This window comes from Nicotiana tabacum, chromosome 11 (genome assembly GCF_000715075.1).
Source record: "Nicotiana tabacum cultivar K326 chromosome 11, ASM71507v2, whole genome shotgun sequence".
Lineage (NCBI taxonomy): Eukaryota > Viridiplantae > Streptophyta > Magnoliopsida > Solanales > Solanaceae > Nicotiana > Nicotiana tabacum.
Genome location: NC_134090.1, coordinates 139,394,350 through 139,419,745, shown reverse-complemented (window position 1 = coordinate 139,419,745; position 25,396 = coordinate 139,394,350). Strand labels below are relative to the sequence as shown.

At 37.6% G+C, this 25,396-nt stretch overlaps 1 protein-coding gene across 4 annotated transcripts in view; it reads right to left on the bottom strand.

Annotated features, from left to right (window-relative positions):
• LOC107761920 (uncharacterized) overlaps positions 1-22,597 on the bottom strand; it is a 28,016-nt gene extending 5,419 nt beyond the window's left edge. The window contains exons 1-17 of one of the 4 annotated variants that reach the window (XM_075225500.1): positions 22,407-22,597; positions 22,131-22,203; positions 21,903-21,946; positions 17,101-17,143; positions 16,742-16,960; positions 16,482-16,634; positions 15,504-15,575; positions 14,954-14,998; positions 14,747-14,826; positions 14,579-14,643; positions 14,428-14,494; positions 14,238-14,351; positions 7,944-8,017; positions 6,958-7,055; positions 6,801-6,860; positions 6,623-6,691; positions 6,489-6,542 (exon numbers count right to left, since the gene is read on the bottom strand). In XM_075225500.1, the coding sequence (XP_075081601.1) occupies positions 6,489-6,542; positions 6,623-6,691; positions 6,801-6,860; positions 6,958-7,055; positions 7,944-8,017; positions 14,238-14,351; positions 14,428-14,494; positions 14,579-14,643; positions 14,747-14,826; positions 14,954-14,998; positions 15,504-15,575; positions 16,482-16,634; positions 16,742-16,960; positions 17,101-17,143; positions 21,903-21,946; positions 22,131-22,203; positions 22,407-22,504 (1,428 nt within the window). In that variant the 5' untranslated portion in view covers positions 22,505-22,597. Of the gene's footprint in view, positions 1-6,488; positions 6,543-6,622; positions 6,692-6,800; positions 6,880-6,957; positions 7,056-7,943; positions 8,018-14,237; positions 14,352-14,427; positions 14,495-14,578; positions 14,644-14,746; positions 14,827-14,953; positions 14,999-15,503; positions 15,576-16,481; positions 16,635-16,741; positions 16,990-17,100; positions 17,144-18,875; positions 18,967-19,071; positions 19,087-21,902; positions 21,947-22,130; positions 22,204-22,406 lie in introns of those variants that run through there. The other 3 variants (XM_075225501.1, XR_012696782.1, XM_075225502.1) reach the window with 3 other exon arrangements.
• Positions 22,598-25,396: the final 2,799 nt, after the last annotated feature.

Genomic DNA, 25,396 nt, shown 5'->3' with positions numbered 1-25,396 from the left:
GATATTTTATCAATTCAAGCTTCAACTGTTGCATCAGAGAGCGCTTTCAGTCAAGCAAGACTGCAAATAGGTGATCATAGAGCGTCTATGAGGGATAGCTTGGAAAAATCAGTACTGTTTAGAGATTGGATCCGCTCGGAAAGAAGAAACTTTGGAATTGCATAATCACAACCGGCGATAGATGAAGCTTATGAAGAAATGATAGCGGAACTTGCGGAGGATTCGGCTTCGCCCGGAAGTGGTGATGAACAAGCTTCTTTTCCACCACCACCAACGCAACCTCCTCCGAACCTTGAAGGATTTATGAGATTTGTTAGATAATACATAGACTAATATGTAACTTGTATTTTGGCACATCTTCCTTAGTTTTTTTTCCTTCTAATGGTGGTATTAGTACCTTGTTGTGCTCATTCCATTGGGGAAAGGATGACTAAGAAAGATATGCCATTTTTTGTAATAAAATTTATTGTTTCTACCCTTGAATATCTTTTCGCAATATTTCTTTGTCTTTACTTAGAATTATTTATAAGTTACAATATATACATAACATACAATATATACTACAAGAAAATATATAAGAGAATATATATACATATACATAAGATACAATATATACTACAAGAAAATATATAAGAGAATATATATACAAAAGATACAATATATATACTACAAGAAAATATATAAGAAAATATATATACATAAGATACAATATATATACTACAAGAAAATATATAAGAGAATATATATACATAACATATAATATATATACTACAAGAAAATATATAAGAGAATATATATACATAAGATACAATATATATACTACAAGAAAATATATAAGAGAATATATATACATAACATATAATATATATACTACAAGAAAATATATAAGAGAATATATATACATAAGATACAATATATATACTACAAGAAAATATATAAGTAATAAGTTATAATATATATACATAAGATACAATATATATACTACAAGACAATATATTATGCATGACAATTTAGTGTTTTACTATTGTTTTGTTATTTTTCTTTTTCGTCAAGCACTTTAATAATTAGATCTACATATATACTACATATATATTTTTAATATAGCCATGATACTACAAGAAATTGCCTTAAAAAAAAAACCCGCTAGGCCCGCGAAGCCCACGAGTCCGGCCCGTTAAGCCCAGGACCATGTGGGCTTAGGCCCGTCACGGGCCGGTTCCACTCGTTGAGCTCACGAAGCCCGGGACCGCCAGAGCCCAGGCCCACGAAGCTCGGCCCGTTTGGCCCACGAAGGCCCGGGCCCGGCCCAGAATACAGCACTACTCCATTCCATATCCCCTTTGATTTGCTTTTTGCCCCAAGTGGCATTCCCAGATAAACTATTGGCAAGACTCCTATTCTACCTCCAAGGATTCTCACCAAGCTATTCATCTCCATTACTTCATTAACGGGATAAATAAAACTCTTGTTCCAGTTAATGTGTAATCCATATATAGCTTCAAAAAGAATGAAAACCACTCTCAATAATAGCAGTTGATCTCTACTAGCATCACAAAAACACCAATGTATCATTTGCATATTGCAGATGTGTAATTTCCAAGTGATCTGATTCCCTATAATTCACCCTGAAACCCCTAATCTTGTTATTAGCTTTGGCAGTTTTAAACAAGTTGTTTAAACTTCCCACTGCAAAAATAAATAAGAAAGGTGAAATAAGGTCCCCCTGTCTCAATCCTCTTTGAGATGGGAAGAACCCAACAGGTGAACCATTTATCAGAATGGAGAATTTTATAGTGCTGATGCAGAATTTGATCCAGCTGATCCACCTTTAAACAAAGCCCATCTTCAGTATAATTCTCAACAAAAACTCCCAATTCAGATGATCATATGCCTTTTCTATGTCCAGCTTACACAAAATGCCAGAATTTTTGCTCTCCATTCTAGCATCTACACACGCATTAGCAATGAGAATAGCATCCATAATTTGCTGCCTTTGATAAAAGCCACCTGTGGAGTGTCCACCAGTTTGCACATCACTTTTTTGAGTCTCTCTGTCAAAATCTTTTGAGATTATTTTATAGATATTGCCTATCAAACTAATAGGTCTAAAGTCTTTCAATTCCTTGGCTCCCACTTTCTTAGGAATTAAAGCCACAAAGGTGGCATTGAAACTTTTTTCGAAGACTCCATTTACTTGAAAATTCTGGACAGCAACAATCACATTTGGGCTAATGACTTCCCATCATTGAATGTAGAAAGCCATAGTATAACCATCGGGGCCAGGAGCCTTGTCCCCTGCACATGCTTTGACACTCTCCCAAATTTCCTGTGGTTCAAAGGTGCTCAGTAGCATCTGGTTATCCTTTAGACTAATGATTGGGCATTCCCTTAGATTACATTGTGGTCTCTACTCCTCAGCCTCTGTGTATAGGTTTTGGTAAAAGTTGACTATCTCCTTCTTGGTGTCTTCAGGATTCTCCACAGTCTCCTTATTAACTAGTAACTTATCAATGTTATTGTACCTTTTATGAGCATTAGCAATTCTATGGGAAAACTTAGTATTTGTATCTCCTTCTTTCAACCAAATAGCTCTGGACCTTTGCCTCCATGCTATCTCCTCCTTTCTAGCATTTTCCTCAAACTCTAACAGTAGGGTAGCTTTTTTATGTATCTCTTCATCATTCTGGATCCTCAACTCTTGAATCTCCTCAAGTTCAGCAAGTTGGCCGAGGATGTTCAATTTCTGCATATTCAAGTTACCTTGCGTTGATTTGCTCCACTCTTTAAGTTTCTCTTTCAAGGCTTTTAGTTTGAAAGCAAGAACATAATCAGGTCTACCAGCACAAGAGAAAGAATCTCACCAGTTTTTAATTCTGTCCTTGAAGCCTTCAATCAACAGCCACCAATTCTCGAATTTGAAATAAGATTTCACTAATTCCCAATTCCCACATTGTAGCATCAAAGGTGAGTGATCTGAAGTGACCCTGTGCAGGATTGACTGTTTAATATTTCTAAAGCCTTCATCTCATTCCTCGGAAACCAGGAACCTATCCAACCTAGCAGCAATATTATGATTAACCCCCTTTCTTCCAAGTAAAGTTCCCTCCTAGCAGTTGCAAGTCCACTAACCCCATATCCTCGATGAATTATGTAAATTCACCCATCGATCTGGTGAAGCTGTTACAATTCTTCTTCTCGGAAACCTAACAGTGTTGAAATCCCCACACACTACCCAAGGTGCAGTGAATAAACCCCTAGCAGCACCTACCTCCCACCATACTTCTTTTCTTTCAACTCTGTCATTAGGAGCATATATACTAGATAAGTGCCAAACAAACTCTTGTGACTTGCCACTGAACTTACATGTGATGGAATACATACCCAAGCTACTAATCTCCCCTTCCCATACCCTATTGTCCCACATGATAAGGATACCCCCCTAGTTCCACTTGCTTCTAACTGAGCAAATTCCACCCACCTATATGGCCCATAATTCTCTAACTAATTCCCTGATTTCCCCTTCTATCTTGGTCTCTTGGAAGCAATATACTTCTGCCTTCCAGCTATGAACCATGTTTTGATCAACTCCCTCTTTCTAAATCTATTTAAACCCCTAACATTCCAGGATACAATTTTAATCATCATTTACTATCAATGACAAGATCCCTCCCTGCTTCTAGTACCATTGCTTTTGAACTTGCTCCCAATATCTAAGTTTCTCACTTCTTTGTTTTTTTCTTTTTTGGGGTGACTGCCTCCATTGTCATCATTGCTGGCTCCATTGAAGCTCGCCTCTTGCCATCAAATTTCATAAATAACTGAAGTGCTTCTTTCTCGCACCCTTGAAATTCCACCCCGAACTCTTTGCTCAATCTGATGATATTTTGATGCACCCAAATTGGTGTATCAAAATCTGGATCCTTCTCTTCTTCCTTGGCTAGTGAATTTAGAGGTAGACCTTCTTCTATGGCCCAGTCCCCAATTGTACTCCCCTCCCCAATCTACATGGTGTCAATTTCCTGTGTCTGTCGATGAGTGTTCCTTGTCAGTGATTATCACCATGGCCTTTTCTTTGTCAGCTTGAGTCGGAAGATTCTCCTCGTCAGTTCCCTCGAGAGTGTCGACCTCTGTTGCCAGCGTTATTTCCTTCGCGTTATTTTCCAATGAAGAGTCCGCTACAATAGCCTGTATCTCAATTAGCAGAGGATCTTTTAAAAAAGGGTCCTCAGATTGGGCTAATTGATTTGGGCCTTTGCAACAGATATATCAATTGATGGATCTGTCAATTTTGGGCCCAAACTAATTAATTGTTTGTGGCCCAAAACTTCAATTAAAGACCTAGTGCCGACCTCACGTGACTCTGGCACACGTGCCAGTTTTTTAAAACTCTCCCCTTCCTTCGATGTGCCCACGTGACTAAGGGACTGCTGCACTGAATAAATCCCCTTTCCCAGAGGATTTCCCCTATTAACCAACAGACCTTGCCTTCCCCTATTAACCATCAGACCTTGCCCTCCATCATCATCATCCCGCAAGACAGCCGTCACCGTCGCCGGAACTTCATACCAGATGGGGATTTTGTACAAAAACCCATCGCTTTCCACCTGTATATCTCTTGGTACCTTGCTTCGTCTCCCTTCACTTTTATTCTTTCCCATCGTAGATGGTTTTTGAGTGTTGTCTCCTCCTCCGTTTCGATCCATCCCCCACATTGGTCACCTATTGTTTTGAACACTTTCTCTGACCATAGATTAACAGTCAGTCCCAAAAGCCTAATCCACACCCAATCACGCTCCATCTCTTCTGACCAGCAGCCAGTAGTAGGTTTCCACCCATCAAGAATCACTTTGGACTTCTTCCAGTGCCATTCTCCCATAAGAACATGTTTTGCATCCTTCCTTGAAGGAAGTTCAAATAAAAATTGGGAATCATTCATCTCATGCACGTTTACACTGATGGTGGATTTCCATGTGTTGCAAGCCCATCTCCTGATATCGTTCAATGTTGGAGTCTCCTTCATGGAAATCATAACTTTACCTACTATGCACCTACGCAACACATCTTTGTCCGATAATTCTGAGCCTCCAGGGATTATAACTTTGGACCTGTTGATTTTGATTGGGGAGGATTTCGTTCCTTCTGATGACCATCTGTTGGTTCTGACTGCTTCAGTATAGGATGACTCCAGCTGGGGGTTTCTCACAATCTGAACATTCCTTTCTTTTTCTGGGATATTTATGAGTCTTTGGATTGTTTGAGCTATGTCTCCCCGCCCTGCGTTTAATGAGATTTCCGGTGTAATAATGACGGACCTGTTCTCCCCTTGTATGGCAATAAAGCTGATGTACCTACCATATTCATTGTATTTAAGATTGCAATAAAATTCTGCATAATGGTCTTTCATATTCCATCTCCTTATTGCCCTGCTGTGCTCCTTAGATGCCACATTAAATACCTTTGTCACCCATTTCATAACTTTGATACACATTTGCTATCCTCATCAGTTTCCTGCTACGTTCAACCCATTCGAATACTTCAGATCTAAAACAATTTTTTGTGATGTCAAAGGATTTAAAACCTGCATTATAATAAATCCTGTTGCTACCCATAATAATGGATGAGTTAAAGAAGATCACAAGAGATGAAATCTGGGAAATGAAAGAAAGAAAGGGAGGGAAATCCGGTGGAGGATCACACCGGAAAAGGTTATTCTACAGTCCTAGGAAGTAGGAGAGAGAGTGTCTCGGGAAATGTGTCTGGGAGCATTTTTTATTAGGCCTAACATTTACCAATCTGTACTCTCAACATCTCTTCTTTCTCATTATTTACATAAATGATACATCTAGCTGATCCTAGCTGGTCTGGAATTGATTGATTAATATAACACAAATCTGCCAATTATTTTATTCTTCAACCTTGCCCCCTCCACCCCCCCCCCCCACCCCACCCCACCAAAAAAACCCAAATTGCAGCCAAACAACGTATTGACTTCACAATAAAATGTATTCTAATTAAGGTATATGATGAGTCAAGAGAACTAATATTATGCATAATATTCTCAATGGTTATGTTATTGTTGAAACTTGAAAGACGAGAGAATCATAAAAAATATCATGTAAAATACTCTTAATTACTATTATTAGAAATCCCAAGAATTAATACATTCCTAATTTCACGTAGCCTGAAACTCCCATATGAGCACACCTTATTGTTTTTTTATAGGTAGTCCTGTTGTATGTTGTTAATCACCAATTCTAATAAGAGTTTTGTCCCTTCTTTTCTCTTTCCACGCATCTATCTATAAATTGTTAGTTAAGCAAACTACCATGGTATGGAGCAAAACGATCCAACTCATTAACTGTGATTTGAGTCAAACATGAATTTCCCGTTCTTGATAAAGAGTATTAGACTCAAAAAACTAAATATTTCAAGATGCGAACCTATTTGCTTCATCTTCAGTACAGATTGCCAAAATTATAAAGACTTACTTGCATCATTGACCGTGAGTTTGTAGTGTATGTTGTCTCGATAGTTGATTCTTTCTGCAATAAAAATGAAGAGCTCAATCCTAAAAAAAAAAATGATGCAAGCCATGCAAACGTTCAGAAAAAGCTGAGACTACCTCGAAGATAAATCCATACTGAAGAGCAACCCTTTTCACATCCTCCAAGCTCAGTTCGATTGACATTTCCTGGATATTTTGGGGGAGGGGGGAGAAGGAGCAGAAAAACAAGTATATCATCCATATCTAAGTATAAAACATACAGCCAATTATTTGATTTTGTGGACATAGAGCTTACATCTTCCTGACTATACATATCTGCAAAATGATAAAGCAAGGGCCCCAGGTTTATCCAAACCTGTAAGGCAAGCGGATCACTAGTCAAAAGAAATACATCAGAAATGGACAAATAAATGACAAAAAAAAATTGAAAAATGCTGAGCTAAATTGCTTACTCCACCATCTTTCAGGACTTCTGATATTATCTCAATATACTCAACAATGTTATGGGCAGTGTCTAGGAAGAAACAAGTGACAACTGCATCCCAAACGCCTGCACATAATTAATCTGATAAGAACAGCTTCCATTATAATGTTACCCAGCTAATGAATTATAATGACTAAAACATATCTATAAGGAATACATTATGAAGCAAATTACATTTGAATCCATCATGAACCCCCACCCCACCCCCACCCACACACACACAAAAAAAAAAAAAAAAAAAAAAACACAACCAAGAAAAGAACCAAATAGATGCATGGCAATTTTACGAGAAGAGATTTTCAATGAAGACAAGAACATAGTTGATGCTCCGATTGGTAATACTCTACTACATTCCTAATTTCTTTTTTTGAGCTGGAATATTACCACTTTCTAACTTCTACAAATGGTGAAACATTAAAGGAGCAATTCTTCTACAATATCCCCTATTAGCTGAAGCATGTTTTAGATTATTTTCACAAACTGATTATTGTTAGCATAAGACAAAAGGTCATGAAACAATCAACATGAATAGCGATTCTAATGAGCTGATATGTGAGCACGAAACGTAACTTTGGGGCCCATTAAGATGCATGTATATGTATACCCAAATTACAGCTCTCATTTCCACAAGGTATAGATGAAATGTCGAAATACATTTTCCTCGAATAAGCTAAAATGTAACCTAGGTCAGTATAAAGAGCATTATCTCGTGTCTAAATCCTGTGGAGTGAAAAGATTAGATGGTATATATTAAGGTCCTGAAGCTAATATCTACATATTTTTATATATTTCTACATCAAACATCACATAGAAATAACCCACAAATAAGATAAGCAGTAGACTAAATTTGAAGTAGCATAAATTGAAATAAGATAAGTGCGAGCCACAAGATTGGAGGATTCCTCTCTAATTTACTATATCCTCAGACGAAGGAGATGCTACAAGCTACCATACCTCCTTGGCTTGGATCACTATAAACCTCGACAAAATCACCACCGCACATGGAAAAGCCTTCAGTAATTCCTGCACTGTTTCCAAAGGAATCAATTGGAACTAGACCATATAGAAGCAAGTGTAAATGTTACGAACCAGTGAGTGAATTGCAGGACTCCTCAAATATAACCGGCCACATTCATACAAAGATGTCGCGCATAACACAGACTACTTCCCCTCACACAGCGTAATTTAACTTACTCATCTAGCAAACTAGCAATGATATACAAAAGAAAATTACTATTTATGATAACCAAGAAGAAGAGTTAGGATTATGGAAGTGAATAATGACATCATAAGATCTGATCAACTTTGGTAAGAGTTTCAGTAAGGCAGACTATGAATTGCAAAATATATGCATCAAAGATTTCTGATATGTATTTTTCTTTTTAGAATATTTGTAATTCTGGATCAAAGGTTTTCTTTATTACCAACTCATTTACTCTGATAGCACTTCCCTCCGACGTAATCCTGTATCAACAACTGTTTTCATATAGCTCAACAAAGACAAAGCACAGTTCATCTACCTAATCAATTTATCTGTTCACAGCAAAGTTATTATTGACCTAAACCATTTAATCTGGTAGCACTTCTCTGCGACTTAGTCCTTGCCACCATCTACATTTAAATAGCTCAACTATGACGCAAACTTCCTTTACTTACAATGTTAAAACTGTACAATACTCATAAAAATAAAAACCAGCACTTCCATTCTCTATTGAATATCTAGAAGGAATTCTTGAAATGAGGCAAAAGGTGACCCAAATCCAATAAATGATGCTGTCAGAAACTTGTTGACATAAATGGTGAAAACGTAAGGCAAACATCGCGCCTTTAATGTGCCAAATTAATGTCGAAAAAAAGACGGAACGTTAAGTTCTGCATACACTGAAGGTGCTACACCAGCTTCGCGCCTTCAGTTTGAATTTTAAAAAATAAAAGGTGCTACAGTGTAGTTGCGCCTTCAATCTGCTGATTTGACAGGGCAAATTAGCTTTTTGAAGGCGATAGGCCAGTATCACGCCATTGTTGTCCCCGTTTTTCTACTTCTAATTCCTCCCAAAACAACCCGATAATCCGTAAAAAGAAATATCTACAGCGTGCCTTGAAGGACGAGGAACATTTAAATCCGTGAATTTTGCATTTTTATCAACTTTTTGATTGGGAAAAACGGCTTTTCAACAAGTTAGGTTGTGTGTGTTTTTCCTAAATTCTAAACACCATTATGTTAATATTGATTGATTGTATGCTTTAATTGTTAACTATTGAGAAAAATACTGATACGTATGAAAAATTTGTATTAAAGTTACTGATTTGTATGAAATAAAAATTATAAATACTGATTTTTTTGCTTAATTACTGTATAAGTGAAAATTACTTCCCTTTTCAAGTAGTAAGGTTTCTAGTAGTGGAAAAGTTTTAACTAATGAATATTTAGTATAGTGACAAATTTGTAGTATTGAATAATTTGTATAGTGAAAAATGTTGATGATCCTCTCTTTTGAGTCATGTTTTTTCCTCTCGGCGCACGTCTAGCGAGATTTGCTAACGTACACGGACTGAAAGAAAATGACTTCTACACTCTCCACTGTACCTACGCCGGCGGTGATGTCTGCTCTAATAACACCGGCGAGTGGGATTCAACAACATATGCGTCCATTAACGTTCGGTAGCTTCTTGCCTCTGAAATTTCAACCCATCCTTGAAGAACCGGAAAGTGTGGAGAAAACTGAGATTCAACCCGACCCAGCTGGAAAACGACTTGTGAGAAGAACAGGGATTGAAATTCCTCGTCGGCTCCAATTTTCTGAAGTTGCAAACTCTACGAAACCTAGTCCTACTGCTGCGGCATCTCCTTCGATGGTGGAACAATCAGGTTTGAAGGACGATTCCCCAAAGGAGGAAAAACCCTACCAGCGGAATCATAGCTCACAAATGGGTAAGCCACTCACCTATATCCCTCCTGCTATTGGTGACACTTTTGTCGTTCAAATCATTGAGGAGGATATTAGAGAAAAAGATGAGTACTGGAGGTCATCTCTGATTGGGGTATTTATTGGGTGATACTCCATATGTCAAATCTATGGAGAATTATGTGGAGAATGTTTGGAATTTCGTCACCAAACCCAAAATCCTAGACCATGATGATGGCTATTACATATTCCGATTTGATTCTATATCTGACAGGGATCATGTTATGCATGCTGGACCCTAAACGTATCATAATACGCCGTTTATATTGAAGAATTTGACTGCTGACTTTGTTTTTGATTCTGATCGCTTGAATGTTATTCCGCTATGGGCGAAATTTCCTGGTCTTCCTGTTGGCTACTAGTCTACTGAATCACTGAGTAAATTGGCCAGTGTAATCGGTAAACCTCTGTACACTGATCTATGTACAGCTGAGATGCATCGCATTTCCTATGCTAGAGTGTTAGTAGAAACAGATATAGCTCACCCCCTCCCTAGTTGTATTGAGATTCATACCCCATCTGGTGTGATTCATCAGGATATAGACTATGACTGGAAGCCTAAGTATTGTGTTGATTTTGCTAAATTTGGCCATGCTCCTGATGAATGCTGAAAGAAAAACACAGGAGGAAAAAGAAGATTTTATAGAACAACCTAAGAATAAGAGAAGAGCCAGGAGAAGGAGGAAGGTCGTTTCTAAAAGGGTGGCCAAGGAGCACACTAAAATTGGAATTGATCAAGTTGCTCCTCAAGAACAGGCTGCTGCAGATAAGACACAGGATACTGCTTTTCCCCTAGTAGACCAACACTTTCCTGTTCTATCAGTACCCTCAAAGAGTCCAGGCCAGCAAAATCATGGAAAAAGAATTGCTGATGGTGAGCGAAGTGCTCATTCTTCAAATGCTAACCAAGCTAGTTGCTCTACAAACCAGTGGAGAGCCACCAACAGATTTGAAATACTGACTCAGAGTCATACTCCAGCAGAAATGGGGGAGAGTGGCACAAACCAGTTACAACCCCCATGATTATCTGCACAGAGAACATTAGAGGGCTCAATAGGCCCTTTAAAAAGAAGGAGATGTCTCTCTTTCTGAAGAAGAATAAAACAGAAGTTATGGGAATAATTGAAACAAGGGTGAAAGAGAATCAATCTAAAAAGATCACATAGAAAGTAGCAAAGGATTGAAAGGCTTGTTATAACAATGATCATGCTTATAATGGTCGGATTTGGCTACTATGGAAGGCACATATACAAGTCCAGATTTTGGAGGTTGGTGATCAATTCATCCATTAGAAGTACACTGCACTTTACATGAATATATTACGTTTTTGAATGCTACTTCTCGTGATTTACTAAAAAAAGAAAATAAATTATGAATTGCTTTTGTAAGTGATAGGTCTTTCATGTATTTTTATTGATGTCTTGTCATCATTTGCATTGTACACTCAGGTGTCAGGGATGCGCCTACCGTGCATCCGGGTCCTTCTTATTCCAGTGTTCTTGTAGGACAACTTGACCACCGTAGTCAGGACATCTGGTATAATGGGACATGTGAGTCATTGATGTGTTGACGGTACGATGGTGAATTTAAGGCTCACATAAAGAGACAATTGTTGCATGAGGGAATGTCGTTACTTATTGAAGGCAGGGTTTTGTGGTGTTATTGCTGCAGGATACACACCACTTGATCATGCTATGATCGCATAATTGGTGGAGAGATGGTGACCAGAGACAAAAACCTTTCATCCAAGGACTGGTGAGGTTACGATTACACTACAGAATATGGCTCTACCGTATGCGTTACCAGTTGAAGAAGCACCCGTGACGAGGATAAATGTCACTGTGGATGCTGCATAGTGGCGGCCATTGATGGCTGCTTTTTCTGCTGAGCATCGAGCGATGATGAATGTGCATCTCAAGGTGGTAGATAGAAAATTTCGTCCCTGATTGGCCAAATCAACCTTTTGAACTAGGCCAGTATCGCGCCTTCTTTGTTTTTCGGGAAACACGAATTTAATGCGCACCTTCATATTTGTTCATCAGAACCCCAGACTCTATATTAACTGTTATATATATGACTAAGTTCATAAAATATCATATACATTGTGTTTGCATATAGTTCATTGAAAGACAACAACATATCTCCTTCCATGTTGGGGTCATCGCAACGATCAACACAAAGTCGTCATGATGTCCCTAAGTGTTTCTGTGGAAAGCACATAACATTGAAGACTTCTTGGGCCAAAAAGCTAATTTGGCCAATCAGGGACAATAGGTATGATAAAGTGAAATATCAATGTATAGTGTCGCCCCTTCAGGATTACGCTCATTGGCAAGGAAAAATATGCCTTAGAGTTTTGATGACAACATTGAAGCACACTCAATGTGTTTTCAGCCTCGCTTCAGGGCTTAAGCGCGCTTTAAGCGCTCCTTTGATAACACTTTCTCTTGAAAACTCAAAACCCAGATTTTCCCCTTTTCTCTCTCTCGTTCTCTTTCTCTTTGTTTTTTGATTCCACTCCATATCTACTAAAATAATTGCAATGTGATTTTCTTTTGGTGATTGATTTTGGGTTATCTTCTTTCTTGGGATTTGACATGAAATGGATATTATCCAAAACTTTTGTTTCTGAGACGAACTGGATACGGTTTTCGATGGGACACATATAAGTTCATTTTATAAATCTTATCGGAAACAGACATTTCTACAGCATATATACAAATGGTCACTTTAATCTTTATTTATTCAATCATGAGATTCACATATTTGTGCAGTCTTTTTACAAGAAAAATAAGGACGAGGAATGGAAAATGGATCTTAAACCGTAGCTAGATAGAGAATTGTTGAAATATCCCGTAATATCTCAAGTAAAACAGGTACTGGCTTGGTGAGAAAGCTTTAGGGATGAGTCAACCCTTCCTCATACCCGCCAAGGCCAACCTCTCACACCTCTTGACTGGGACATCTGTGCTTCTCCTTTTAACATGCTCGAACCATCTTAGTATCGCCTCTTGCATCTTATCCTCCACAGGGGCCATTCCTCTTGTCCCGAATAAATTCATTCCTAGTTCCATCTAACCTAGTATGCTCACACATTCATCTCAACATCCTCAATTCAGCTACTTTCATCTTCTGGACATGAGAGTTCCTCACTATATATATAGAGAGAGAGAGAAAAAAAAGAGTCAGATTTACCCCCTCTACTTTCAAAAATAGTTTACATTTATCCTCTGTTATACTATCCGTCCAAATACAACTCTACTGTTAGCACAATTTTATAAAATGTTTACCGGCTGTCACTACCTAGATCCTAAAATGACATATATATATATATATATATATATATATACATATACACATATATAATGAGCATTTTATGTAAACAAAAAAGCACAAAGATTATGCATAGGGTTAGATCATCTATTCTCAATATTATACTCTATGCTCTGTCTGTGACCTAGTATAAGGTGTTGCTATATTTATGCACTGTCATTAAACAACTTAAATGTGATGTCACTCTGGACCATCTTCCTGGATGAACAAACCAAAACACATCTTAAAATCTGTCGCCACCTCAGAGAAGAAAAGTTTATCTTTGCAATATTCCTGACAGATGAGAAGCTAAAATAGCCTATAAATCCACCAATGAAGACTAACTCAACTTGCAGCAAGGAGGGTGGTCGAGAGAAAAAATGTAAACAAAAGCAGAGAAACTCTAAGGGGTCGTTTGGTATGAGGTATAAGAAGGTATAAGGTTGGTATAAAAATTTAATACCACCTTAATACTCTGTTTGGTTAGCAAACCAGGTATAAGTTATCCCGGTGTTAATTAACTTATACCTTATAGAAGGAGGGGTAATTAGCACCGGTATAACTTATACCTTCTTCTTAGAAATTATGTAATTGTCATTCTTAATACAATATATCAAACAATGAATAAGCAATAATCCCAGCATAACTTATCCCAATATAACTTATACCGGTATAAATCGTATTACAACCAAACGACCCCTAACATAAATACGTGCTTATGGACTGGGAACTAGATAACCATTAGAGAAGCTACCCTGCAAGACAGACCACTAAAAACAGTTCCATAACTTGGTTTCCATCATCCAGCCACATTTACAAATCTAGTAATATACCATTTCAGATAATTTAACAAGTTGACCCACAATGGTTACGCCAAATCTCCATATCAAGCAAGAAGAAACATTTGATGAGCATGATATGCATCAGAGCAGTCAAACAAACAAGACGCTATCGACAAGTTGATGGATACCTAGCCGGATGAATATCTGGAACAGAGACAGGCCGAAGCTGATCATTGTCTGACACCGAATTGCAATTGCTGTGTATCCACGGAAAGATTGTCCATTCACCAGCAGCTTGGGCACTATATATGTGACAAGGTTGCAAGATCAGAACCATGGTCCACAATCTTTACGGAAGTGACTGACTTAAAAACTTACTGATTAAGAATAAAACTAGAGCAGATCATCATGTAGTATGAGAACTCGTTTCCCTGACACGCAAAACCTGTTTTCAAGGTTCAGTATTGGGTTAAGCAAGGATATTAACCAGATTAGGAAAGATTTCAATTCCAGAAGACACAAAACCCACCAAGACACGAAATCTCTAGAGCAAGTCTTCCAAGTCCAGCACCAGGTACCAAACAGGCTGGAGGACTACTCAAGAAGAAGTAAAACTTTAGAATTTTCCATTTGACAACAGAAATAACAAATAGCATAATATTAAAGGCAATGGCAACTGCAAAAGGAAGTGACGCACTTTTCATTAGATCGATCAGGAAATAGGCGTTCAAGCTCTTCCAGAATGGGCCTATAACACTGATCACGTTCTTGTTGACCCTGTACAACCAAGATAATAAAGCATTGATTTCTTCATTTTCTTGGTTTTTCCCCCTTTGCCCCTGTTCGGGTGTTCTTAGATAGTTTACTCATCAGTAAAGAAGAACCAATAGAGAAACATGTTTACCTCCTTGGCCCAATCTCTTACAATGTTTCTGATGATACAACGAACCTGGACAAAAAATGAACAAACTATTCAAAAAGCACATAGATCACATATGTACACCGACATAACAAAGAAAAAGACAAGTTAGCTGAAACAATAAACAAGAACAACTTCGCCTCAGTACCAAACTAGTTGACGGCAATATGAATACTTAATAATTTTAGCGGAAGTTATATAACATTTTTACAGTACGTCCTGACATGAGAATGGAATTGCACCAACTTCCAGTCATTCTTGCTTTTTTTAGGCATACTGCGATGGAAAAGACCAAATTTGTGTACCGCTGAGCAAAATCTTATATGAGCGGAAACAGGAAATATTCTACATAACCAAAAAACAGGAAACTGTCATCCTGGACAGGTGCAACTTTACTGCATGAGAAAACCATGTTTAATAGCATACTCTCCCTTATGCACTCTCTAGGATGGGTACTTTAACATATTTCAAACAGCACTACCAAAAACAATGAGATAACATATTTCAAACAGCACTACCAAAAACAAAGAGATACCTTATCCACATCAACCAGTGGAACATGCAGCTGCAAAGATGGGTCCAACCAGTCAGGAGATGATGAAGAGACCTGAAACCGCAGATGGTAAGGAAACAAGTATACGCAGATAAAATTAAGTAATTAATTACCTCCATGAGTAGGTAACCATTAAAAGGAAGCCAAAGGATATAGCTGTAAAAAGAGAGGGGAAAGAGGGATAATACTATTTCTTTCTCCTTTAAGCAGTTCACCATGTGCAATACGATTGAAAGAGACAAATATGGTACTTACTCTTTCCAATCAACCAAACATCATTTCAGAAGCTTAAGAATCAATTATGTCTTATGGCATGGGTCGTTCCCCAAGAAACTACTTAGAGCAATTTATGTAATAGGTATAGAGTAAGATTACTTTCTCCTCGTCTTCTTGAGCCGAGGGTCTATCGGAAACAGCCCCTCTCCTCCCTCGGAGTAGGGGTAAGGTCTACGTACACACTACCCTCCCCAGGTTTTTATTGGGTTCTTGTTGTTGTTGTATAGAGTAAGAATACTTACGGGCACGGAAAAAAAAGACATTCCTCATGGACTTCTAAACATATCTTGTTTTAAATGGTCATCATGCTCATGTGTGATGAACTTCTTGACTTGAAAGGATTTAACACTTATTTTATGTCAATTCCTTAGTCCATCAGGGGCAGAAAACTCCATTCACTACAATTAACTAGTGATCACCAAACAACCGCCCCCTCCCAATAAAAAAAGGGGAATGGGTTGACTACTGTGATTAGATTTATAAGTTTTTATCACCCACCTACTTTTTTTTTATAAGGTCCCACCTGATCTTTTATTTCTCCTACTCAAACTCATATAACAGATCTTTGAGTTCTTTTTTTTTTTTGGATAACCAATTAGTGGGAAAGCTCTCCAAATGAAATTTCAAACTTCCTTAGAGGTGCTCAGGATAGGGGGAATTGGAAATTTCAGGTAGATGCCTTACATTTCCATTGCAACAAGCAGAAGCATATAATGTATCCCTGTCTGGAAGGTTTTTACAACCATCACCACAAATGTTATTGGCGCTTCCATGATCTTCTAAACTGATGGAGCACTTCCCAGCAATGGATTTCTTTGAAATGTCAATGTCTTGCTCCTGTTGTCATCTACACAGGTCAAACTCCATAGTATAAACAAAATAAGAGAAACAAGGTAATCACCGGACATCAGAAACTTCCAACAACTGCACAGAAGTAAGGAGACCTCATTAACATTTGTTGGTGCTGGGAACTTTCCATTGCAGGTTTCTTCAGAAATTGGTTCAGCCAAGCTGTGGCAATTTACTCCACCACTAGTTGACGTTGACTCACATAAGCAAGGGTTCCTTGATCTAGAAGAGTGATGGCTATCTGACACAACATCTAGATGTTGGTTTTCACAATTATCAATATCCTGGCTCATATCGAGTGGGGGCTCAAACACCTACAACATAACAAATGAAAGATACCGAACTGGTTCGTACTAGGTTAAGGACTATGAAATGGCAGAAAATTATGATAAACCAATAGGATGGCAAGAACAAATATAAAAGAAGAAAAAAACTATAAAGAGCCCATCATCACCTTCAGCATCTCAAATATGAAGTATGAATTTTGAGCGATACACCTGCATCACAAAAAGGATAATCGGTTTGGATCACCAAAAGATATTGCTAGAAAGTAACGACTAATATTTCAACAACTGCAATTCTTACATAGAAGACAAAGTTGTTCATATTGGACCATAAAATAATATTAGAATAATACCTTATCAAAAAAATATTAGAATAATAGTGAGAACGGAATTTAGCTAAAATGCAAAAGGGTTCTGGGTGGCCATGCCAAAAAAAAAAAAATAACACATGGTTTTATCCCAAATGGATGACTTGGTGGTTGAGGCATAGGCGTAACAACATCCCAGATTCAAGTTCCAACTATAACACATAGTGTCAGTCCATCTACTCCGACACTGGAGGGCAGGTTTACCCCACACTTGTGCTTGTGGGCTATAGCAGGTTGTCCGTTGGACTAGTAGCAACAACAACAAACCCAGTATGATCCCATCAGGTGGGGTCTGGGGATCCATTGGACTAGTAGGGTGAAATCAAATTAATTCGGACACCATTGTCATCAAGATGAAAAAAAATGCCCACATGGTTTCTGAGAGTATCATAAAACCGCTTTCCATCAACAACGCCTAACATTTTTATGTATGGCAACAAACTTCGTGACAACCTATCAGCCTCATGGCGCTAACGTGCTCATAGTTTGTGATCAGATTGTTTGGTTCATGGTTAATAGGGTGGAAGAGTATAAAATTTAATAGGGCTTAACTTAATTGAGTCACATAATTAGAGTATCTTGTCACATAACTAGATTATGTTGTCACATAATTCACTCTTACTATACTAAAATAAGAATGGCTTGTAATATACCCTTGTTTATGAGAAAGCATGGATCAGTATCTGGAATTTTCAGATCTGCTAGGAAACATGTAATAGGGAGTTTTTGTAGGTGCTGCCTGTGCTGTTTGTACTGTTGCGTACCTCCTAGGTACAATGTTATTTATCATACTTTACCTTGTCAAAAGAAAAATATATCCTAGTTTCATGTTGAGAGGAGAGGATTTACTAAAAAGAACCCCAATTAAAACGACTTAAACAGTAATACTACTGCCAAACATAATGAAGCAAGGGTACCTTGTTGTTCTAGGCTGATTTCAAGTAGAGTAAAGGTGACAACTTATAGGTGGATATTGAGCTCTGATGCCCCAAGAAATACTGTTAATGATCAAGAGAAACAAAAACAACCATAGAGTTCTATATAGTGATCAACTGTTACCTTTCTCAAACAAAAGAAGTTCTATCTGGTGATGACATCCAATGTCCAACCGCAATTTTCTTCTTATGAGAAAAGATAATAGGAGTATATCTAAAAGTAAATAAAGAATTTGAAAGAGGAAAAGATATCATAAAGATATGAAAGAATGAAAGCTCTTAAAAAATGTTGCTTTGGAGGTCTGTTAACGCTATCCAGAAAAGAGTCCTCTTACCTAATCACCCATTCCAGGATTACTTCCTTCCCCCAAACTAAAGCTAGAAGCAAACTTTAATCCTGGAATACACTAGCAGTGCATTTTATTAGCAAATACACCATACCTAAGTTGCTCGGGCTCTTCACTTTTGGTGCCGCACCCTTGTCGACACGACGTGGATGTGGGTGTGGGTATGGGATCTATACCGGATATGATTAACTGATTTTGGGTACTTTGACCAAAAATGACGGAAAATTTTGGGACAGATACAATGAGTTTTGAAATCAAAACAAAAGCTAGGGTGAAATTGAAGAAAATGGAATACCTTGTGTATAGAAATTTCTATGTCAGTCCTTAAACTTCTATCTCCTTCTCGGAGTATCCTCTTGATTAATATTTTCTCCTTCTTGGAATACCTTGTAAGTTTTTCAAATAATATCTCATAATTTAGACATATTTTAATAACTCTATTTTAGATATTTGAATTACTTTTAGCTAAATAACAGCACCCGTAACCATACCTGGATACGTATCCCCAACAACAACAACAACAACAACAACATCCCAGTATAATCCCACTAGTGGGGTCTGGGGAGGGTAATATGTACGCAGACCTTACCTCTACCCCGAGGGGCAGAGGGGCTGTTTCCAGGAGACCCTCGGCTCAAGAAAGCGACAAGAGACGATATATTAGTACATTCAATAGACTCATAATAAAATAACATAAAATAACATAACATAACATAAAATAAAATAACAGCAATATAAGAAATATAGGAAGTACGAAAAAGATGGAAGATATAATAATATCCAGCAGACAAAGCCCTGCATCACTAGCTGACCAGTAGCATCCTAAGACTAACTCCTAACTGGCTAGTCTCACTTTAGTGCGCTGTAGAAATATTCACAACTTCCCCCTAACCTACAACCTTAATGCTCGACCTCCACAATTCCCTGTCAAGGGCCATGTCCTCAGTAATCCTAAGTCGCGCCATGTCCTGCCTGATCACATCTCCCCAATACTTCTTAGGTCTCCCTCTACCTCTCCTCATGCCCACCACAGTCAGTCGTTCACACCTCCTCACCGGTGCCTCAGTGCTCCTTCTCTGAATGTGCCCGAACCATCTAAGTCTTGCTTCCCGCATCTTGTCCTCCATGGGGCCACGCCCACCTTCTCTCGAATATTTTCATTCCTAATCTTATCCATCCTTGTATGCCCGCACATCCAACTCAACATCCTCATCTCTGCTACTTTCATCTTCTGGATGTGTGAGTTCTTAACCGGCCAATATTCGGTCCCATACAACATGGCAGGCCTAACCACTGCTCTATACAACTTACCTTTTAGTAACGTTGGCACTTTCTTGTCACACAAGACTCCCGACGTTAACCTCCCCTTCATCCACCCCACCCCTAGACGGTGTGTGACATCCTCGTCGATCTCGCTGATCCCCTGAATAACTGACCCAAGGTACTTGAAACTACTCCTCTTAGGAATGACTTGAGAGTCAAGCATCACTTCCATTCCCGCTTCCGTCGGCTCGGCCCCAAATTTGCACTCGAGGTATTTCGTCTTCGTCCTGCTCAACCTGAAGCCTTTAGACTCAAGGGCCTGTCTCCAAACCTCTAGCCTCTCGTTGACGCCGCCTCGTGTCTCATCGATTAGAACTATGTCATCAGCAAATAGCATGCACCATGGCACATCTCCTTGAATATGATGAGTTAGTGCATCCATCACCAGGGCAAATAGGAAATGGCTGAACGCAGACCCTTGGTGTAACCCTGTAACCGGAAAATGCTCGAAGTCGCCTCCTACTGTCCTAACTCGAGTCTTAGCTCCATCATACATGTCTTTAATCACCCTAATGTAGGCCGCCGGAACCCCTTTAACCTCTAAGCAGCTCCATAAGACCTCCCTAGGCACCCTGTCGTACGCTTTCTCTAGATCAATAAACACCATCTGGAGATCCTTCTTCTTATCCCTGTATTGTTCCACCATCCTCCTAATAAGGTGGATAGCTTCTGTGGTAGATCGCCCCGGCATGAACCCGAACTGGTTGTCTGAAATAGACACTGTCTTTCGCACTCTCATTTCTACCACTCTCTCCTAAACTTTCATGGTATGACTCAGTAATTTGATACCCGTATAGTTGTTACAGCTCTGGATATCGCCTTTATATTTATACAACGGAACCATTGTACTCCACCTCCACTCTTCAGGCATCTTATTAGTCTTGAATATAACATTAAACAACCCAGTAAGCCATTCCAAGCCTGCTCTACCCACACACCTCCAAAGTTCAACCGGAATTTCGTCTGGCCCGGTAGCTCTGCCCCTTCTCATCTTACGCATTACCTCTATGACCTCATCGACCTCAATGTCCCTACAATAACTTAATTCATGAGGACTGTCGGCATTCCTCCATTCACCTAGTACAATACCTTGATCCCCTTCTTCATTTAGAAGTTTATGAAAGTAGGTCTGCCCCTTCTTCATTCCTACAATAACTTATTTCCCGAATCTTAAAATTCCTAGATCTGCACCCGTATCGGACACCCGCAACCGAGTCCGGGCAACTTAGCACCACACTATTGTCCAACCTTAGTTTATCACTGGGATTCAACCATGAAGACTTCAACCCCAATTCAGGTGTCTTTAGGCAACCACCTCACTTTCTTCCTTAAAGGAGCCTCACCTTTTCAAAGTCCATCTTATCATTTAACTAGTTTTCAGCAAGTGTCTGGGAACTATAAATAATTTCATTACTTTAATGATCATAACACAAAAGATAATTCCATTACATCATCATATTCATCATTTTTTCTTCAATGGGTACCTAGTGATTCACGTAAGCAGCCAATATCCCGCTAATTAATCTACTGAGTAAAAGAGGATAAGGTTTCTCCATAAGACATGCAAACTTACATTTCTAGTTCTGCTCACATCATCAACAGCCATAAGCAAGCATAGCTAGTCTCACAGCTAAACCCAGGTCGGTAGGTTAAACTTGATCACATTTTTTTACAATAGCCACCAGCAGATTCTAAGAGTTCAACAAAAGAATTTTTTTTTAATGTTTTGAAGAAAATGGAGAAGAGGAGCGTTGGCGTAATTGGTAAAGTTGTTGTCATGTGACCAGGAGGTTACGAGTTCGAGCCGTGGAAACAGCCTCTTGCAGAAATGCAGGGTAAGGTTGCATACAATAAACCCTTATGCCCTTCCCCGGACCCCGCACATAGCGGGAGCTTAACTGGGCTGCCCTTTTTGTTTTGAAGAAAATGGTATCAAATTCATTGCATGTAACGTTCCAACAAATCCTAATCAGCAGTATAGTAAGTTGAATAAATGTACCATCTAAGCTTCTGAAACTTCGAGGGAAGGTGAGATAGTAGAGCCTGCACAGCACATAGCAAGTGTCAGCTGAAGTGTAATGGTATATACAAAGAGATTTGAGGACATCAAGGACTAGCAACATAAACTATGTCAGCCCATAAGAATGACAAAGCACGAAAAGGGGATAATTTTAAAATTGCAATGTCAAGTATCATGGAACAAAAATCAATCAGGGATAAAGAATACCTTATGCCGCGGCGGTAGCTTTCTGAAAGATCTTTCCCATCTTTTCACATCCTCCTCTGCAGCTTCAGGATAACTGTAGGATAATCAGACAAATAATCAGAATATACTTTTCAAATAATATTTTTGCAAACCGGAAAGTTATTTAGAAAAAAAAAATGGCGGTGTCCGGTTAATACTGAACAAGAAGATTAATTTATACTACAACAAGTTAAGGCACATAGAAAAGGAAAAAAATAATTGAAGAGTGTGTGTGTGTGTTAGCGCGCGCGCGCTTACTTTAGGTAGGCGCTGATGATACGGCGGAGGGATTTGACTTCTAGGGCTTCTTCAAGCTTCCTCCGCTCAAGTTCCTCCTCGGTTTGCATGTTTGACATTGCCTGAGAGGCTGAGACGATGAACACGCTCTACTCTCTACTCTCTACTCTCTACTCTCACAATGGCTCTCGCCGTATTAAAGTGGTGCTCTCTTTTTTGTCCTCCTTTTGTAGCAGAGCAAAAAGTCTTATAATTACATTTCCACCCCACCAAATGGCAGTATTTACTGTTCTTTGAGGGGAAAAGCCAATTACGTCCCACAAGTATAGCTCAAATTAAATATACAAAAAAAAAAGAAAAAAACTCAAATTTTTATTTTTGAACTATTTAAAATGGAATAATTTTTTCCTCCATTTAAAATTAAAAAAAGTACTCTTAATTGTAGATATTTGAGCAAAGAAATGTTTCTTAAATACAAAAAAAGTTAAGCACCTAATAGACCATATCACTATATAATTTATTTTTACAAACTCAATATTTATCATCAACTTACTATAATATTTACCCCCTTTTTTACTTAGAATCCTTTAGTAGTAGTTTCGGTTATAAGCTCTCAAAATACTCTTTCAATAAAAAGTTTTCAAATATAACAGTCATTATTTTAAAAATTAAATTTTTAAAATGAATTAATTTTTATGTTGTGTTATAATATATGTCTTCTATAATAATATTTTATTGTAACAGCTAAAAAATATAAAACAAATAAAGTTATTATAGATACATAAAATACCATAAAAAAACTAAAAAAATATGTGCAGTCCCACATATTTGCCGAACAAATACTAAATAAAACTATTTTTGTTATGAATAGAATTCTATTTAGAGTGAATGTCTATCCCGTAGAGAGTTTTACTTTGTGACTAAGTCATTTTTCCCCTATAAATAGAGGGGTCTTACTCCATTGTAAATCATCCCAAAATATCAATAAGAATTACTCTCTCTTTCTCTGTAATATTGTTCTTCTACTTTTATTGTTTTATAACACGTTATCAGCACGAGACTCTAAACAATTGAGTAAAGGCTTTGGGATCGAGCATAATGATTGTCAATTATTCCATGAACTTCATTCGTGATTAAATTCTGGATTTAAGGTATGTATTTTACCGTATTTTTCTCTTTTATTCTATAATTTGATTTAAAATACAAACGAAGACGATAAATTTTGATTGTAACTATAATGGAGTTTGGAAGAGATTACAACCATCCAAAATGGTAAAGTTTCTATGCATTGCCATGATCAAATTCAGGTATGATTATGAGCAAAGAATTAAACCCGTCCCTTTGAATTTGCTCCATCTGATTCCCTTAAAAGAATGTGATAGCAGTATGTGATAAGTTTGAAAAAAGACAAAATTATTACCGTGAAGATATCAATGGATGTGGACGTGGCAATAGACGAAATTATAATCGGCATCATTGTGATAATGAGAACAATAAGGATTCTCAAATAATCCTTCACTTTGTGAAAGTAATAGTTGTCATCGATTTGACATGAGAATTTGTAAAACACATAGAGGTGATTATGGTCCATTCATGATTTGAATGTGACAACACGTGATTTATGAATACATATTCATTCTTGGAAGAATATGAACGTGCTAGTAGTAGTGAATATACCACGCTCACCTCTAGAATGAGGTTTGAGAGGAAATAAGAAAATAATATCATTATTATGGCATGAATGATCACTGGCTATGTACCTATTGTACGCCAAAATAAGTTGGTAATGTGATTATTAAAGGACAACAATCATGCAAGAAACAGATCTTGCATATAATTTTGACCATAACCATAATGGTATAACTTTCTCTTTAAAAGAGATATTCACCATATGGATGTTGGTGAATATGTGGTAGTACCAAATTAATTGAGAGCTTTGGAAGAGCCAATTATTACTATTTTGGAGAAATACAATTGATTACCAATAAGGTATTGTGTTGTAGTCTCAAAGAAACTTATTCAGTTTTTAAAGTATACGCGAAAGCGGTTGATTATATTGAGACTATAAATAAAGGAAAATTTTTATATCAATAAACATTCACTTTATTGTGGTACCATGTATGTGAAAAGTTACCCGCTTTATTCTTCATTTTGTACTACACAAATAAAAGAATACCACAATAAAGTGAATGTTTATTGATATAAAAACCAATATCATGATAAACTTGGAGTTTATTGATAATTACACACGTCATGGTGTAAATCTGAAGTTTATCAATATTGATAATTTATTCAGTTGGCATAATTGGTTTAGTCATATAAATTTAAGTACGATGTGCAAAAATAGTAGAGAATTCACATGAGTAAATATTAAAGAACTAGAAAGTTTTTTACGAATTCTCTTATATTGCTTGTTCTCATTAATTAATTGACCAACTAAAATTGGAATTGAATCCCATGAATGCTGGAAATATCAAAGGTGAATATGGGTCCAGTCACCTGCCATGTATACCACGCAAGATGCATCTATGAGATGGTTACATGTGCGATTATTATTAACCTACAACCTGGTGTTTGCTAGGTAACTGCTCAATAATTTAATTTAGAGCATATTCCAAATTTTTTTATTCAAGATAGTTCGTCTTGATAAGTTGATTTACATCACAGTTGGTTTAGCAAAATGATTTATTGAGTGCCTCCACTTAATAGCTAAACAATTGCTTATGAGAACAAAATTATCTATATCAGTTTGATATAAGTTATATACGAAAGTATATTACATTCTCCCCTCACAAATAGTTCAGGGTCAAGGACCAAATAATTCCATCTTATTATTATTGATGTGCGGTGTATATTTTGATTAACACAATGACACACAAAGATGGGCTTTCAAAGTTGAAGAAACAAGTTAGTTTTTCTAACATGAGGGGGGGCATGATAAACAGTTGAGAAAAAGTTACTTGGAATTGATTATCATTTGTATATCTAGATCCTCAAATACGATAATATGA